This window comes from Zophobas morio, unplaced genomic scaffold (assembly GCF_036711695.1).
Source record: "Zophobas morio isolate AGI-343-1 ecotype UQ-CSIRO unplaced genomic scaffold, CSIRO_AGI_Zmor_V1 ptg000006l, whole genome shotgun sequence".
In the NCBI taxonomy this organism is placed as follows: domain Eukaryota; kingdom Metazoa; phylum Arthropoda; class Insecta; order Coleoptera; family Tenebrionidae; genus Zophobas; species Zophobas morio.
In genome coordinates, this window is record NW_026972111.1 from 9,346,318 (window position 1) to 9,359,652 (window position 13,335).

Genomic DNA, 13,335 nt, shown 5'->3' on the forward strand with positions numbered 1-13,335 from the left:
TTAAAAAGTTTTTCGACTCTATTTCTAACTAAAATAATTTGAACTACAAAAATGCTGATCTTTTACTTTAGTACTAACTACAAACACTACAGTGTGATCAACAACAAGTATTGTTTCAGTGGGTATCAGTGAATTTTGTTTAAAATTGGTAGACCTACACCTTGCCGCATGTTACCAAAACTGATCTGTTAACAGTGGCAGTTAATTTACGTCAAAATTTGTTATTTATTTTTATTAAATTGGTAAAATGCCATAAGCCATAGCCAAACTTTCTTGGGCGTTTAAAAGTGACATCGCGCCAAGCATTTGAATCAGGATGACAATAGCAGCACAAAAAATGTTTAAATCATGACTTATGTATGTTCCTACAGAATGGTTATCAGTACTACACTCCACAACACAATTTTTAATGGACTGTCGAATAAAGGGGCTGTTTATGGACTGTGGATAGTATCATAATTGAGGTCATTGTGATTGAGTTGAACATAAAAAAGATTAAAACAATTTTATTGTTTTGTTACATTCTTAATGGTGCCATTGATTGAAATGTATTTAATTAATCACGGCACACGCAGACTTTTTCAGGGTTACAGTAACCCCCTCTGTGTCCATGACCCATACAATGGACAGAGCAAGCAGCATCACTCCCCAAAATGTCGCAGGTGAACCTTTTGACACGAACGTGGTCTGAAAAAATATTTTTAATTAATTCTTTAAAATGTGTACAAATTAATTTACCTTGCTGAGTGGACTCTGCCACGTGCAACCCTTCTTCTCCAGCCGGCAGCGATTTAACTTGGCAGCTGCACACAAAGGCAAAAATTGCAAGAGCGAAAGCAAGTGTTAGCTTGTTCATGATGATGTAGTGTATATTGTAGTCTTGATACTACTGCCACAAGAAGTCAGAGGCTGCTTTATATAGGTAGCGATACACGAGAGGATATCTTAGACGGTTCTTCCCCAATGATTAATCGGAGCAGATAGTACAATTTGGCAAGGTTGATAAGTGTTACCAAAGCGTATTTTGTTTTCAATACAAATGTTCGAAATAACTTTCAACCAGTTTTTTTGAAGTGTAAATGCAACTGAATGCTTACTATATACAAATAAGAAGATAAAATGTTTGTGCATTTTAAAAACACTTTTCACTGAAAAAATTGGTCTAAAATATTATCTTAGAGAATTTAAAAAAATTGAAAATGATAACATCTATGAGTGAGAAGGTGTGTGGACTATTAAAATGCAGGCAAAGAAGCATGTTATGCGCGTGTTTCAAGTAATTTTTCAATAACAAAATTTTGTGATCATATCCACATTTTTTAAATTAGGACTCATAATTATATTCATTTGGATAGGTGCAGTCTAATACGAAAAATAACAGTACTGTATAGTTGAATTTTCGGTAAAATAGCGTGAACCGTTCTTGGTTTGATTACAATAGAATACGTTATTAATTTTTTTAACTCACCCTGCGTAAGTATGTAATAACTATGTTACATATTTTAGATAGCACTTATTCCGTGAAATTTTGAGATGAATGAGTTTCCAATATTTCAGAGTATTTCACATTGCAAAATATTCTAATACAATTTTAATTCTTTGGCGTTAAGTTTTGTCTGTGACTTTAGCAGAGCAATAAACTCCATCGATGTAAATACAGATGTTATGCAGCTTTATTTAAATTCTTTGGTTAGACAATTAAGAAATTAATAATTAACAAAAATAGTATTGTTTTCATTTTTATCTTAAATCTATTACGAACAGTGTTTTTTTTTTTTCAAATTGTCACAATTGGATGTATCCTGTGTGACAATAAATATGATGATTATTATTATTATGATTATTATTATTATTTAGTTACAAAATTTGACAATTGGTCTAGCAGTTTCAAAAATTATCTGTAGCTATTTGTTGGATGGACCCTATTTCAATACTTTCTTAGCTTTCGCTCGGGAAATAAAAAGGAAAAGTTACATTTAAGGGGCGCAGCTTAATGCAAAATACTCATTTATTTACAAGAAGTATCCTGTTATTCAAAGAATACTATGCATATTAAGAAAAAAGGTAAAATATAAACCCCGCCCACCCACCCCATCTCAATTGTGATCATTCTTTTTATTCTTAGAAACTTCTGGATGTCGAAATCTACAGGAAAATGTCTAGCTCAATTTCGAAAATGGTTAAAAATGGTCTAAATTGTCAAAAGTGTCAAAATCAGTCATATCTTATAAAATGTTAGCCTCGCCCATCCTCCCTTATTTTCTTGGAAGATATGTCATTTACCAAAGACAGTTTTATCTTATCAAGGACTAGCCCCGCCCACCCGATCTCTATTTTCTTGGAGGGTATGTCATTTGCCAAAAGTAGTTTTATCTTAGCAAGTACTAACCCGCCAACCCCCATTCTTCTCATTCTAAGGACTAATTTTATTTGTGCTCAGTATAAGATCCTTCATTTCATTCAGACCGGATAAAATTAATCACTGAAATGAAGGCTGTGTGGGTGGGGCTAATAATGTACTTCTATGGAGTGGGATTGGAAACTAATAGAATCTAGGACGTAAAAAAAGTAAAAAAAGCGCCAATCGTAAATTCTTTGTTATACAATTTGCTACTGCGACTGTAAAAATTGCTATATTTCAGGAGAGAAATTTTCGAAGAAATGAGGCCAAAATTGAAGAAAATGTGTAGCTAAGTTTCGAAAATTGTTGTAAAATGGGTGAAAATCTCAAAAGTGTCAAAATTAGTGATATTTTATAAAATGTTAAAAAACACATTTAAAATGGTAAATTTTTGTAAGGAAATATGTATTTTGCAATTAGGCTCCGCCCCTAGGTCTGCCGACGAATTACAACTTCATTAATATTTAGATTAGGGCATGTATGGCTGGGGCTTAATCTTTGGCTTTAATTTTTTCTTAATATGTATACATTATATATTCTTTGAATAACACGATACTCAAAAACATGTCTTACATGGTAATTTCTTGTAGAGAAATAATAAAGATTTTGCAATTAAATTCTGCTCCTTTGGGTCTCGACTATTAAAAAAAAAAAAAAATTCACAGTTGAGATAGGGCGGGTGGGCGGGGCTTATAATTTGCGTTTTATCTTAATATACGTAGGCGTCTTTTCAGAACAAGGGACTTAAAACATGTTTAAAATGGTAAATTTTTGTACAGAATATCGCAAAATAGAAAATACACAATCGTAAAAGAGAAAATTGGTTTCCGGGTAAAAAAATTGGTCAAAGATTATTTAAACAGAAGTTCCGTCGCCCGTGAAGTACAGGCGAACATATCCTGAGTGTTTCCATTACAAAATTTTCTAATAACACCATTATCACAACAGTACTGTATTCCCAAATTTTCGAGAAAATGGAGTGAGCCATTTTTAATTTAATCAATAAAACAAATTAACTCATTCATTAATTTTTTTGAGCCAGCTTGTATAAGTAATTCTGAGAAATATAATTGCACTGATAGATGCAAAGTTTAGATAGAATTTATTCGGCAAAATTTTGAGATGACGTCATGAATTTTGGGGGATAAACGATTACATTTTGATTAACGATTTCCCAAAAATCTGGATGCCTAAGGCAAAAAATCAAGACAAATTATATAATTTTCACGCGTAAAAGTATGTTGTTTCATAAAATTTAATTAATATTTACTTTACACATTTCTGATATGACGTCATCACATTGTTGGTGATAATGGTTAGACAAAATTTGATTAGCATTGTATATTCTATACGACTTTCACAATTTTCATAACACACTTATAAAATTTGGCAACAATTGGTCCGACAGTTTCGGAGATTATTTGTCTAATAAAAATCGACATACACAACGGACAAACAGGCAGACAGGCGGAAACGAGAGACCTGCTTTTTTTATAACGTAAACAACGAAAATTTGTCGCCAAATTCGTAAGATAGGCAACACAAAATTCAGTAGAATCTGGTCGTTCTTGAGGTCAGTGGATAATAAACATTTTTTTTATTAGACTGGAAAACAACAGTACTGCCACCCCAGTTTTTAAAAAACTTAATCCACGGCTCGCTATAAGGGGAGTTTCTTTTTTCGATCAGATGGTATTAAAATAATACCTTAAATCATGTGCGTGGTAATATTTACTAAAGATTTTCGAGAAATTTTTAGGGGATTTCTATTTTTTTTTTTCTTTAACCAATAAGATTTTAAAAATCAAAAAATATTATTTTTGATTTATGAGTATAATAAATTCCAGGGTAGTGTAGCCTGGGCCCATTACAACCAACAAATATTTCCATTTTTTTGTTAATTACATAATTAACTATTTTAATATAACAGGACCTTGACATTGCACTGATTTCAACAGTTTAAATTTTGTCACTTGTTTAGATTGAGATAAACCACAGTTTTATTTATTATAAAATCAATGAACCATTCTTCTGAACGCATTACGGTGAAGTCCCATTGCCTCAAGGAAAAAATCCCACCAGGTTTCAGAATGGGTATAAATAAGTCACTCACTTCGCCTCTTCCTCAGTATCATATTAGTATAGTTGGCACAAAGGCACGATGAGTACACTTACTCAGCTATAATACCAACAACGTTTGCTTTAATTAGTAATTTATCACAAATCAATTCTTTATCTCTAATATTTAAAAATATCATTTCGTTTTTTTGACGTTTATTCTATTTGACAATGACATTTGTAACGACTACCAATCTTGAAAACATAAATTACACTAGTTCTATTAAAGCATTCAATTTAACGCAGTAGAAAAAAGGCGTTTCTAATTTGCAGACCACGGTTTATCTTGCAGACTGGGGGTTAAAAATGCTCCAATCAATTCAAAACTCAACATTTGCTTATTTCTCAATGCGAAGATTGTCGATACAAAATATCAATCCGTTTGGAGAAATCGTTAAAAAAAAGGTTGTTTTGGGGGTGATTTTTGAGGGTTTCTTCGAATAGGCTGAAATTTTGTATCGATAATCCTCGTATTGAAAAACTAGCGAATGTCAAATTTTGACTTGATTGGAGTATTTTTAAGCCCCAGTCTGCAAGGTTGTTTTGGGGGTGGTTTTTGAGGGTTTTTCCGAATGGGCTGAAATTTTGCACCAATAATCCTCGTATTGAAAAACTAGCAATCGTCAAATTTTGACTTGATTAGAGTATTTTTAAGCTCCAGTCTGCAAGCTTGTTGTAGGGGTAGTTTTTAACGATTTCTCCGAACGAGTTGAAATTTTGTGTCAATAATCTTCGTATTGAGAAATTAAGAAATATGTAGCTTTGACTTGATTGGAGCAATTTTAACCTCCAGTCTGCAAGGTTGTTTTGGGGGTGATTTTTGAGGATTTGTTCAAATAGGCTGAAATTTTGTATCGATAACCCCCGTATTGAAAAACTAGCGGATATAAAATTTTGATTTGATTGAAGTATTTTTAATCCCCAGTCTGCAAGGTTGTTTTGGGGGCAGTTTTCAACGATTTCTCCGAACGGATTCAAATTCTGTATCAACAATTTTCGTATTGAGAAATTAAGAAATACCGAGTTTTGACTTGATTGGAGCATTTTTGCCCTCCAGTCTGCAAGGTTGTTTTGGGGGTGATTTTTAAGGGTTTCTCCGAACGGCTTGAAATTTTGTATGAACAATCTTCGGATTGAGAAATAAGCGACTGTCGAGTTTTGACTTGATTGGAGTATTTTTAACCCCCAGTCTGCAAGATAAACTGTGGTCTGGAAATTAGACAGGCCCATCGATCATTGCCACGGAATCGAACCTAATTAGAAATGTCGAGCTTACATAAAGTAAAGGAAGGATTAACTCCTATTAAAACTCCTCCACCTCTTGTACAATTAATACGAGAAAAGTTTATGTCACTTCTATAGGTATATTGTGTAATTACTTGATATTCTGAGTCTAAAACTGTGTCATTCATAAACGATTCAGTGAATGCAAATATATCAGAATGGAAAACATTTATTAGATAACTACTCAGATCATTTAATTTACTGTTAAGACCTCTTACATTCTGATAATAGATTATTAGGTCTCTCATGTACTGAGTGAGAGCTATTGCAATTAACTGAAAATGCTAATCCGGAAAAAGAAGAATTGTCTCTGATATTAGAGTTTAATTGCTTTTGTGAATTAAATAAAATTTTATTTAAGTTTTCGACATGAGTTTTGTAGACCGTGCATTTGTTTTGCTACTACAAAGGAAACATGGAAAAACCTTTTCATTTCGGCGATTGATGTCGCCATCACATGCTTTACACGTTCCCGGCATTACTAACTCCTACCAAAGGTGAGAGGTTCACCTTTGATAGGAACCGGCAAAAAGTGAGGCTACCCAATTGATAAAATTACTAGTTTTCTTGCACACATTAATGAAACAAACTACACAGAGAAAAAACGACTAAACAGATGCGAAAAACAATTACACTGTTCTCAATGCGAGAAACGCCCTTTTATATGTCTCATTCAGTGTAAATTTGTTTCCTCAAACCTAACAGGAAGGAACAGATTTTGGAGCACAACACACATGCACACATGCACTATCACGATCACACGATATCATATAAAATTGTCAAGTGTCAGAATTAGTTATAGATGGCATGGAGTGTACCTTACTGAAAAATTTTTAATTCAAAGCGTCCCGCGTAGTGTGAATCATTATATAGAAATCATCCCCACCAACAATTTCATCACATCATCTCGAAACTTTATATGATACATGTTAAAAAGTTTTTCGACTGTATTTCTTAGAATAATTTGAACTACAAATTAAGTCATATTACTTTAGTGCTAACTACATACACTACAGTGTGATCAACAACAAGTATTGTTTCAGTGGTTATCAGTGAATTTTGTTTAAAATTGGTAGACCTACACCTTGCTTCATGTTACCAAAACTGGCCTGTTAACAGTGGCGGTTAATTTACGTCACAATTTGTTATTGATTTTTATTAAATTGGTAAAATACCATAAGCCATAGCCAAACTTTCTTGGGCGTTTAAAAGTGACATCGCGCCAAGCATTTGAATCAGGATGACAATAGCAGCACAAAAAATGTTTAAATCATGACTTATGTATGTTTCTACAGAATGGTTATCAGTACTACACTCCAAAACACAATTTTTAATGGATTGTCGAATAAAGGGGCAGTTTATGGACTGTGGATAGTACCATAATTGAGATCATTATGATTGAGTTGAACATAAAAAGAATAAAACAATTTTATTGTTTTGTTAAATTCATAATGGTGCCATTGATTGAAATGTATTTAATTAATCACGGCACACGCAGACTTTTTCATCGTTACAGTAACCCCCTCTGTGTCCATGACCCATACAATGGACAGAGCAAGCAGCATCACTCCCCAAAATGTCGCAGGTGAACCTTTTGACACGAACGTGGTCTGAAAAAATATTTTTAATTAATTCTTTAAAATGTGTGCAAATGAATTTACCTTGCTGAGTAGACTCTACCACGTGCAACCCTTCTTCTCCAGTCGGCAGCGAATTAACTTGGCAGCTGCACACAAAGGCAAAAATTGCAAGAGCGAAAGCAAGTGTTAGCTTGTTCATGATGATGTAGTGTATATTGTAGTCTTGATACTACTGCCACAAGAAGTCAGAGACTGCTTTATATAGCTAGCGATACACGAGAGGATATCTTAGACGGTTCTTCCCCATGATTAATCGGAGCAGATAGTACAATTTGGCAAGGTTGATAAGTGTTACCAAAGCGTATTTTGTTTTCAATACAAATGTTCGAAATAACTTTCAACCAGTTTTTTTGAAGTGTAAATGCAACTGAATGCTTACTATATACAAATAAGAAGATAAAATGTTTGTGCATTTTAAAAACACTTTTCACTGAAAAAATTGGTCTAAAATATTATCTTGGAGAATTTAAAAAAATTGAAAATGATAACATCTATGAGTGAGAAGGTGTGTGGACTATTAAAATGCAGGCAAAGAAGCATGCTATGCGTGTGTTTCAAGTAATTTTTCAATAACAAAATTTTGTGATCATATCCACATTTTTTAAATTAGGACTCATAATTATATTCATTTGGATAGGTGCAGTCTAATACGAATAATAACAGTACTGTATAGTTGAATTTTCGGGAAAATAGCGTGAACCGTTCTTGGTTTGATTAATACAATAGATTACGTTATTCATTTTTTTTAGTCACCCTGCGTAAGTATTTAATAACTATGTTACATATTTTAGATAGAACTTATTCCGTGAAATTTTGAGATGAATGAATCACCAATATTTCAGAGTATTTCACATTGCAAAATATTCTAATACTACTAATAATTCTTTGGCGTTAAGTTTTGTCTGTGACTTTAGCAGAGCAATTAACCCCCTCGATGTAAATACAGATGTTTGCAGCTATATTTAAGTTCTTTGGTTAGACAATTAACAAATTAATATTAACAAAAATAGTATTGTTTTCATTTTTATCTTAAATCTATTAGGAATAGTGTTTTTTTTTTTCAAATTGTGAAAATTTGACAATTGGTCTAGCAGTTTCAAAAATTAGCTATTTGTTGGATGGACCCTATTTCAATACTTCCTTAGCTTTCGCTCGGGAAGTAAAAAGTAACAGTTCCTACATTTCATGAAGGGAATATTCAGTTTCAACACATGATCAATGTGTTAGGTTGGCAATAAAAACGTTTTTTTAGAGTGTCATTGCAGAATGTTGTCATCTGTCATTTTGTCTTATGTTTCGTTGTATTGTTTCTTGATTATACTACTAGTTTATTTGAGAGTGAATTCTTTTCCCGCTGCTTAACCTGCTTAAAGTCATCAGGTTATGTGCCCAGTTGGCAAAGAAAGATAAGCAGCAAAAGCAGAGAGCGAAACTAGTAGGAGAACGTAAATTAAGTAACGGCCTTGAAACGATCAACGACTCGATAGCGTTCTTGAAGAAAATGGCTGACGGTCAGAGTAGAATAGGGTATTCCACGATTTTTTTTTTAATGCACTACACGAAAGAATATCGTCTACAAAATGCGAAGATGTGGTCAATATTTTTTTTTTACTTTTCAATAACTCAAAAAAAAAAAGTTAAATTTAAAGTAATTTTTTCCCGCGGTTAAGTTGTGCATTACGTACGTCATGATGACGTACGTAATGCTGACCAATGGGATCAGCGTAGCGATGTGGCAACTCGGCTCACGTTGCTTTAAAGTTAGACGACATCGGTATTTAGCCATCTTGAATTCTTGTTGGGTTATGATAGGTTAGGTTTATTTATGTTTGGTCGATCTTAGTGTTAACGTTTTGTAATTTGCTCTCATTGATGCTTAAAATAATTTAAAAAGTCAGTCGTTTCCATTATTTGACATTGTTTGTTTAAACACGGTGAGTAGAATTGGCCGTTTAATATTTACCACTTACCAAAACCTTTTACAGCGACTTACAACTTAAAATTGTGTAGGAAGATTATCTGGGAAAATACGGCACAGAATAAATAGTCACAATGGAAAGTGAATATGAGCAAGCTACTTCTACCAATCTCCCTGTAGTTGATGATGTAATGATAGATTTGTATTATCGAAGAAATGTGAATTTTCTGATACCAGGTGTTGAAAATGTGAAAACCGAACGGTAAAGTGTACAACGTAATAATGATTTGATAGTAATTATTCATTGTTATAGTGGAGCTCGTGCAACTTACGGCGACGATGCTGTTGGTTATGTGCAGTTGAGACGACACGATGAGATTTGTACTGTCAAAGCTTTGATTGCACCAGAACATAAAGTTCGCCTAAAAGGCTATGAAGTTTCAGTAAGAATAAATGAGTCTGAACAATGCATAATTGACTCAAAATGTTATTACTGTGCTGCAAGTGAAGGTATGAATGATTTTATGTTGTATGAGTGTATGTATTACGTCTACTTTTCAGGTGGTTGTAAACATGGTGTAGCCTTACTGTTCTGGTTATACAGACGTACCTTGGAGCCTTCAGTGACTTCTGTTGAATGTTATTGGAGGAAGTCTACTCTGTCTAAAGTTGGCAGTACTATAAAAGGGCAAAGAATGAGAGAGTAGTTTAATTTTTGGCAAGTTCCTTCTTTACCAACAAAAGGAACGGCATTTTTGGACAAAGTAATTTCTACCGCATTAAAATCAGATAGTCATTCAATTCTTGCTACAATGTATAAGAGTGAAGTGAATATTTTGGAGAAAGCTTCGTTGTACCATTTATGTCTTTCTTATAAAAAAACGACTGATGCACCAAATGCAGAAGACTTCATATCGTTTTGCCAAAATAATTTAAATAGTGAAATTTGCAAAAGTATAGATACTTTAACAATATTGCAGTCACAATCTAAAGCCTGGTTTGATGTTAGATATGCGAGAATAACAGCTTCAAAGCTGCATGAAGTTGCTCACTGCAAAACTGTTGATGGAGCTACAACTGCTGCAGTTCTGGCAGCATCAAAATTTAGAGGAACAAAGACCATGAAAAGAGGCCTTAACCTTGAAGAAGATGTCTTAAAAGTCATAGCTGAGGAGAAAAATATTAAATTAGAAAGAGTAGGAATGACCATAAATCATATGTACCCAATATTTGGTGCCTCGGCAGATGCAATGTCTGATAAATATTGCGTTGAAATAAAATGTCCAATAAAGACAAATACTGTAAAAAATTACATTACGCCAGAGGGTGAAATAACTCCTAAACCATATGCACAACTGCAGCTGCAAATGTTTCTTAGTAAAAAACAATGGGGTTTATTTTGCGTTGCATCTCCATCTTTTGAAACGGACAGAAATGTGACTATAAAGGAAATTCCTTTGGATGAAAATTTTTGTCACAATGTAATGGAGCAGGCACAAGCTTTTTGGAAAAAACCGATTTTTCCAATTTTAATTAACTGATGTTTTCAATAATTATACTTATTTATTTCATAATTATTTCTTATTCATTTCAATAATAAATAAATCTAAATCCCGTTATACCCCAATCCCCTAGTATCAATAAAAAAAAGTTAAATGCTTCTATTTATACAATTAATTTATTGTTTCCAATAAAATACAAATAAAAACCATGTAAAAACTATTGTATTAATGGACCTTGCAAATTTATCAAACCACAAGCAACAATTACAATATGATCCAAAAGTGGCACCAAATTATGATCTGTGGTAGCATGTGGACCCAACATTCGAAATTCTCTGATCCTACGAATTAATCTTTCAATGTGGATCCTCAACGCTGCGACAAGTTTCGACTGACCTACCTCATCCTTCGTCATTTTTCTGGTGCTTGTGACGCTGGGAGGTCTGACTAGATTCACCTTTTTTTTCTGGAAAAGCCCTGCTACTTGCTTGAAGCCCCTATCGGTCATTACAGTTGCATTTTCAGCTACAACGGTCAAATACCCTGATTGCTTAATTATTTCTACATCTGATGTGCGACCTCCAAACCCTTCTGATATAAAATTAATTAGCCCATTTGGAGTACTTGACACTAAATACTTGCATGTGTTACAAGTTTTATAATTGCTCCAGGTTAAAGCTTGCTGATAAGCTGCACTAGGTCTTTCAATCTGTATTTCGAAGCAATCAATGATTGCTTCAACATCTTTATAATACGTCTGAAACTGCCTAGGTAGAACTCGCTGAATTTTACTTTTCTCAGGCCAAAAAATTAACTCATTGAGTTTTGTAGCTATTTTTGGCAATGTTTTTGAAAATATATTACTGACACCACTAGTGCTTAATGCAAAATCTGTCCCTAATCGTACAAATTGGTCATCTGTTCGTATTTTCTTAAGAACGATATAAATATGTTCTACAGGAACTTCTAATTCTTCTTGGAGTAATTTGATGAAAAAAAATTCTGACTTGGGCAAGCCCAGATAAAATCTGCTATTATTTTCAATTTTGAATATTTCCACTTTCACCAATAGTTCTTTGGATATCATATTAGTTTCATGCAATGACTCCGATGATGGCTCATAAACACTTCCACTTTGGAGTGAAAGGGAGGATGATGACAATGATGTCGATGATCCCTGAATAGGTTTGTGGGGGCTTTGATATATTTGTGACGATAATGATCGAAGAGTGTTTGTGCTTTTATCTGCCACTTCAACTGAGGTCATTGATGACTGATCTTTTGTGCTAACTCTTGTCTGAGTTGCTTTTCTAAGAGTTCTCCTTTTTGTTCTTAAAGGAGAAACTGATTTTTCTGGCGATTTTGCACTAACAAACATGCCAGATGGTGAAGCCACTGTTTTTAATTGCAGTTCTTCTACATCCTCTGTTACATCCTGTGAAGTACCAGGTACAGTAGGTTCAGGAAACAGTTTCCTTCGAAGCCCTCTACTGTGCTGTTGTGTTTCCATCTTACGTTTCCTTGAAGTTGGTGTGAATTGGGACGAAGTTTCTTTCCTCACCATGCTTCTTGGAACCACATTGTCTTTTAACATTAGGCGTGTACCCATTAATTTGAAATGAATCCAATTTTCAGCATCCTTTTCCAACTTTATTAAAGAAAATTTGTTAATAAGGTGATACAAGTAGATACCGACATACAAATTTTTGAAATATTTACTATACTTACATCAAAATGATCTTCACAACAGTACAAACTTTTCCCAGGTATGTATGTTCTTCCCACAGCTTCAAACCATAACTTCCTCCGATCCACTTTTTGGGGAACAGTAAGAAATAATTTTTCTGGATTATTTGTAGAGTTATTATCACACCCAACGAAGAAACACTGTTTCGCCATCGTGCCAATTTTTTCTATTTAATTTGTTTATATTTAAGGAATAAAACGAACAGGCCAAGTTGATCAAAAACACGTGCACACTCTGACCTACCTCAATATAATAAACCAGCAGGTTTGGCAACACAGCATCGCTGCCATCGCTTCAAAGTGATTGGTTACACTTTTAACCGCGAAATACTGCAACTTTGAGCCGGTCTCTCACTCTTCTATTATTTTGACAATTTTTTTCAAAGCGATTATTTTTTATAAATAGTTCAAATTTGTTTTTTGTACATGTATTTAGATATTGTTTCAGAATGTTTAGTTAAAATTTGATTTTAAACTTTAGTGGAAAACCCTATTATAAAGTTGACAGGAAAAGAGAACTGGAACGTGTGGAAGTTTACTGTAACAATTACCCTGGAAGCAAGAGAACTCATTACGTTAATAAACGGCGACTATCCTGAACCGATTGAATTTAATGAAGACGGGAGTCGTAAAACAGAAGAGGTATACACGAAAGAAAAGCAAAGCTACAAAACGAAAGACCTGCAAGCCAAGGATTTAATCGTGAGTAGATTAGAAGAGAGCCCC

At 33.7% G+C, this 13,335-nt stretch overlaps 5 protein-coding genes across 8 annotated transcripts; 2 read left to right on the forward strand and 3 right to left on the reverse strand.

The window, feature by feature from the left end:
* Positions 1–504: 504 nt before the first annotated feature.
* On the reverse strand, positions 505–890 carry LOC135123068 (tenecin-1-like). Its single transcript, XM_064047574.1, has 2 exons — positions 739–890; positions 505–687 (listed from the first exon to the last, which is right to left on the reverse strand). Exons 1-2 carry the CDS (start codon positions 854–856, stop codon positions 557–559), a joined length of 249 nt encoding a protein of 82 aa, XP_063903644.1. The 5' UTR covers positions 857–890; the 3' UTR covers positions 505–556.
* Positions 891–7,215: 6,325 nt separating this feature from the next.
* LOC135123069 (tenecin-1-like) lies at positions 7,216–7,614 on the reverse strand. The gene is made up of 2 exons (XM_064047575.1): positions 7,465–7,614; positions 7,216–7,413 (listed from the first exon to the last, which is right to left on the reverse strand). The coding sequence occupies exons 1-2, from the start codon at positions 7,580–7,582 to the stop codon at positions 7,283–7,285; spliced, it is 249 nt and encodes an 82-aa protein (XP_063903645.1). The 5' UTR covers positions 7,583–7,614; the 3' UTR covers positions 7,216–7,282.
* A 1,082-nt stretch (positions 7,615–8,696) lies between these two features.
* On the forward strand, positions 8,697–11,013 carry LOC135123534 (uncharacterized). 2 transcript variants are annotated; one of them, XM_064048286.1, is made up of 4 exons: positions 8,697–9,377; positions 9,429–9,623; positions 9,675–9,871; positions 9,923–11,013. In XM_064048286.1, the coding sequence occupies exons 2-4, from the start codon at positions 9,496–9,498 to the stop codon at positions 10,066–10,068; spliced, it is 471 nt and encodes a 156-aa protein (XP_063904356.1). In that variant the 5' UTR covers positions 8,697–9,377; positions 9,429–9,495; the 3' UTR covers positions 10,069–11,013. The 2 variants fall into 2 exon arrangements, with proteins under 2 accessions (XP_063904356.1, XP_063904357.1); XM_064048287.1 differs by having other exon boundaries at positions 8,697–9,623.
* Positions 10,174–10,902, forward strand: LOC135123811 (uncharacterized). Its single transcript, XM_064048687.1, has one exon. The coding sequence runs from the start codon at positions 10,174–10,176 to the stop codon at positions 10,900–10,902; it is 729 nt and encodes a 242-aa protein (XP_063904757.1).
* A 7-nt stretch (positions 11,014–11,020) lies between the features above and the next one.
* Positions 11,021–13,084, reverse strand: LOC135123533 (uncharacterized). 3 transcript variants are annotated; one of them, XM_064048284.1, is made up of 3 exons: positions 12,592–13,084; positions 11,264–12,511; positions 11,021–11,204 (listed from the first exon to the last, which is right to left on the reverse strand). In XM_064048284.1, the coding sequence occupies exons 1-3, from the start codon at positions 12,760–12,762 to the stop codon at positions 11,157–11,159; spliced, it is 1,467 nt and encodes a 488-aa protein (XP_063904354.1). In that variant the 5' UTR covers positions 12,763–13,084; the 3' UTR covers positions 11,021–11,156. The 3 variants fall into 3 exon arrangements, with proteins under 3 accessions (XP_063904354.1, XP_063904353.1, XP_063904352.1); XM_064048283.1 differs by having other exon boundaries at positions 11,260–12,511; XM_064048282.1 differs by having other exon boundaries at positions 11,021–12,511; positions 12,592–13,083.
* Positions 13,085–13,335: the final 251 nt, after the last annotated feature.

Bases quoted from the DNA above. Each gene is read 5' to 3' on its own strand.
- LOC135123068 (XM_064047574.1), bottom strand. From the start codon at position 856: ATGAACAAGCTAACACTTGCTTTCGCTCTTGCAATTTTTGCCTTTGTG. The intron at 688-738 runs GTAAATTAATTT...ATATTTTTTCAG, and splicing joins GGCAGAGTCCACTCAGCAAG to ACCACGTTCGTGTCAAAAGG.
- LOC135123069 (XM_064047575.1), bottom strand. From the start codon at position 7,582: ATGAACAAGCTAACACTTGCTTTCGCTCTTGCAATTTTTGCCTTTGTG. The intron at 7,414-7,464 runs GTAAATTCATTT...ATATTTTTTCAG, and splicing joins GGTAGAGTCTACTCAGCAAG to ACCACGTTCGTGTCAAAAGG.
- LOC135123534 (XM_064048287.1), top strand. From the start codon at position 9,496: ATGGAAAGTGAATATGAGCAAGCTACTTCTACCAATCTCCCTGTAGTT. The intron at 9,624-9,674 runs GTAAAGTGTACA...TCATTGTTATAG, and splicing joins GAAAATGTGAAAACCGAACG to TGGAGCTCGTGCAACTTACG. The intron at 9,872-9,922 runs GTATGAATGATT...TCTACTTTTCAG, and splicing joins TTACTGTGCTGCAAGTGAAG to GTGGTTGTAAACATGGTGTA.
- LOC135123811 (XM_064048687.1), top strand. From the start codon at position 10,174: ATGTATAAGAGTGAAGTGAATATTTTGGAGAAAGCTTCGTTGTACCAT.
- LOC135123533 (XM_064048282.1), bottom strand. From the start codon at position 12,762: ATGGCGAAACAGTGTTTCTTCGTTGGGTGTGATAATAACTCTACAAAT. The intron at 12,512-12,591 runs GTAAGTATAGTA...TCTTTAATAAAG, and splicing joins GTTGTGAAGATCATTTTGAT to TTGGAAAAGGATGCTGAAAA.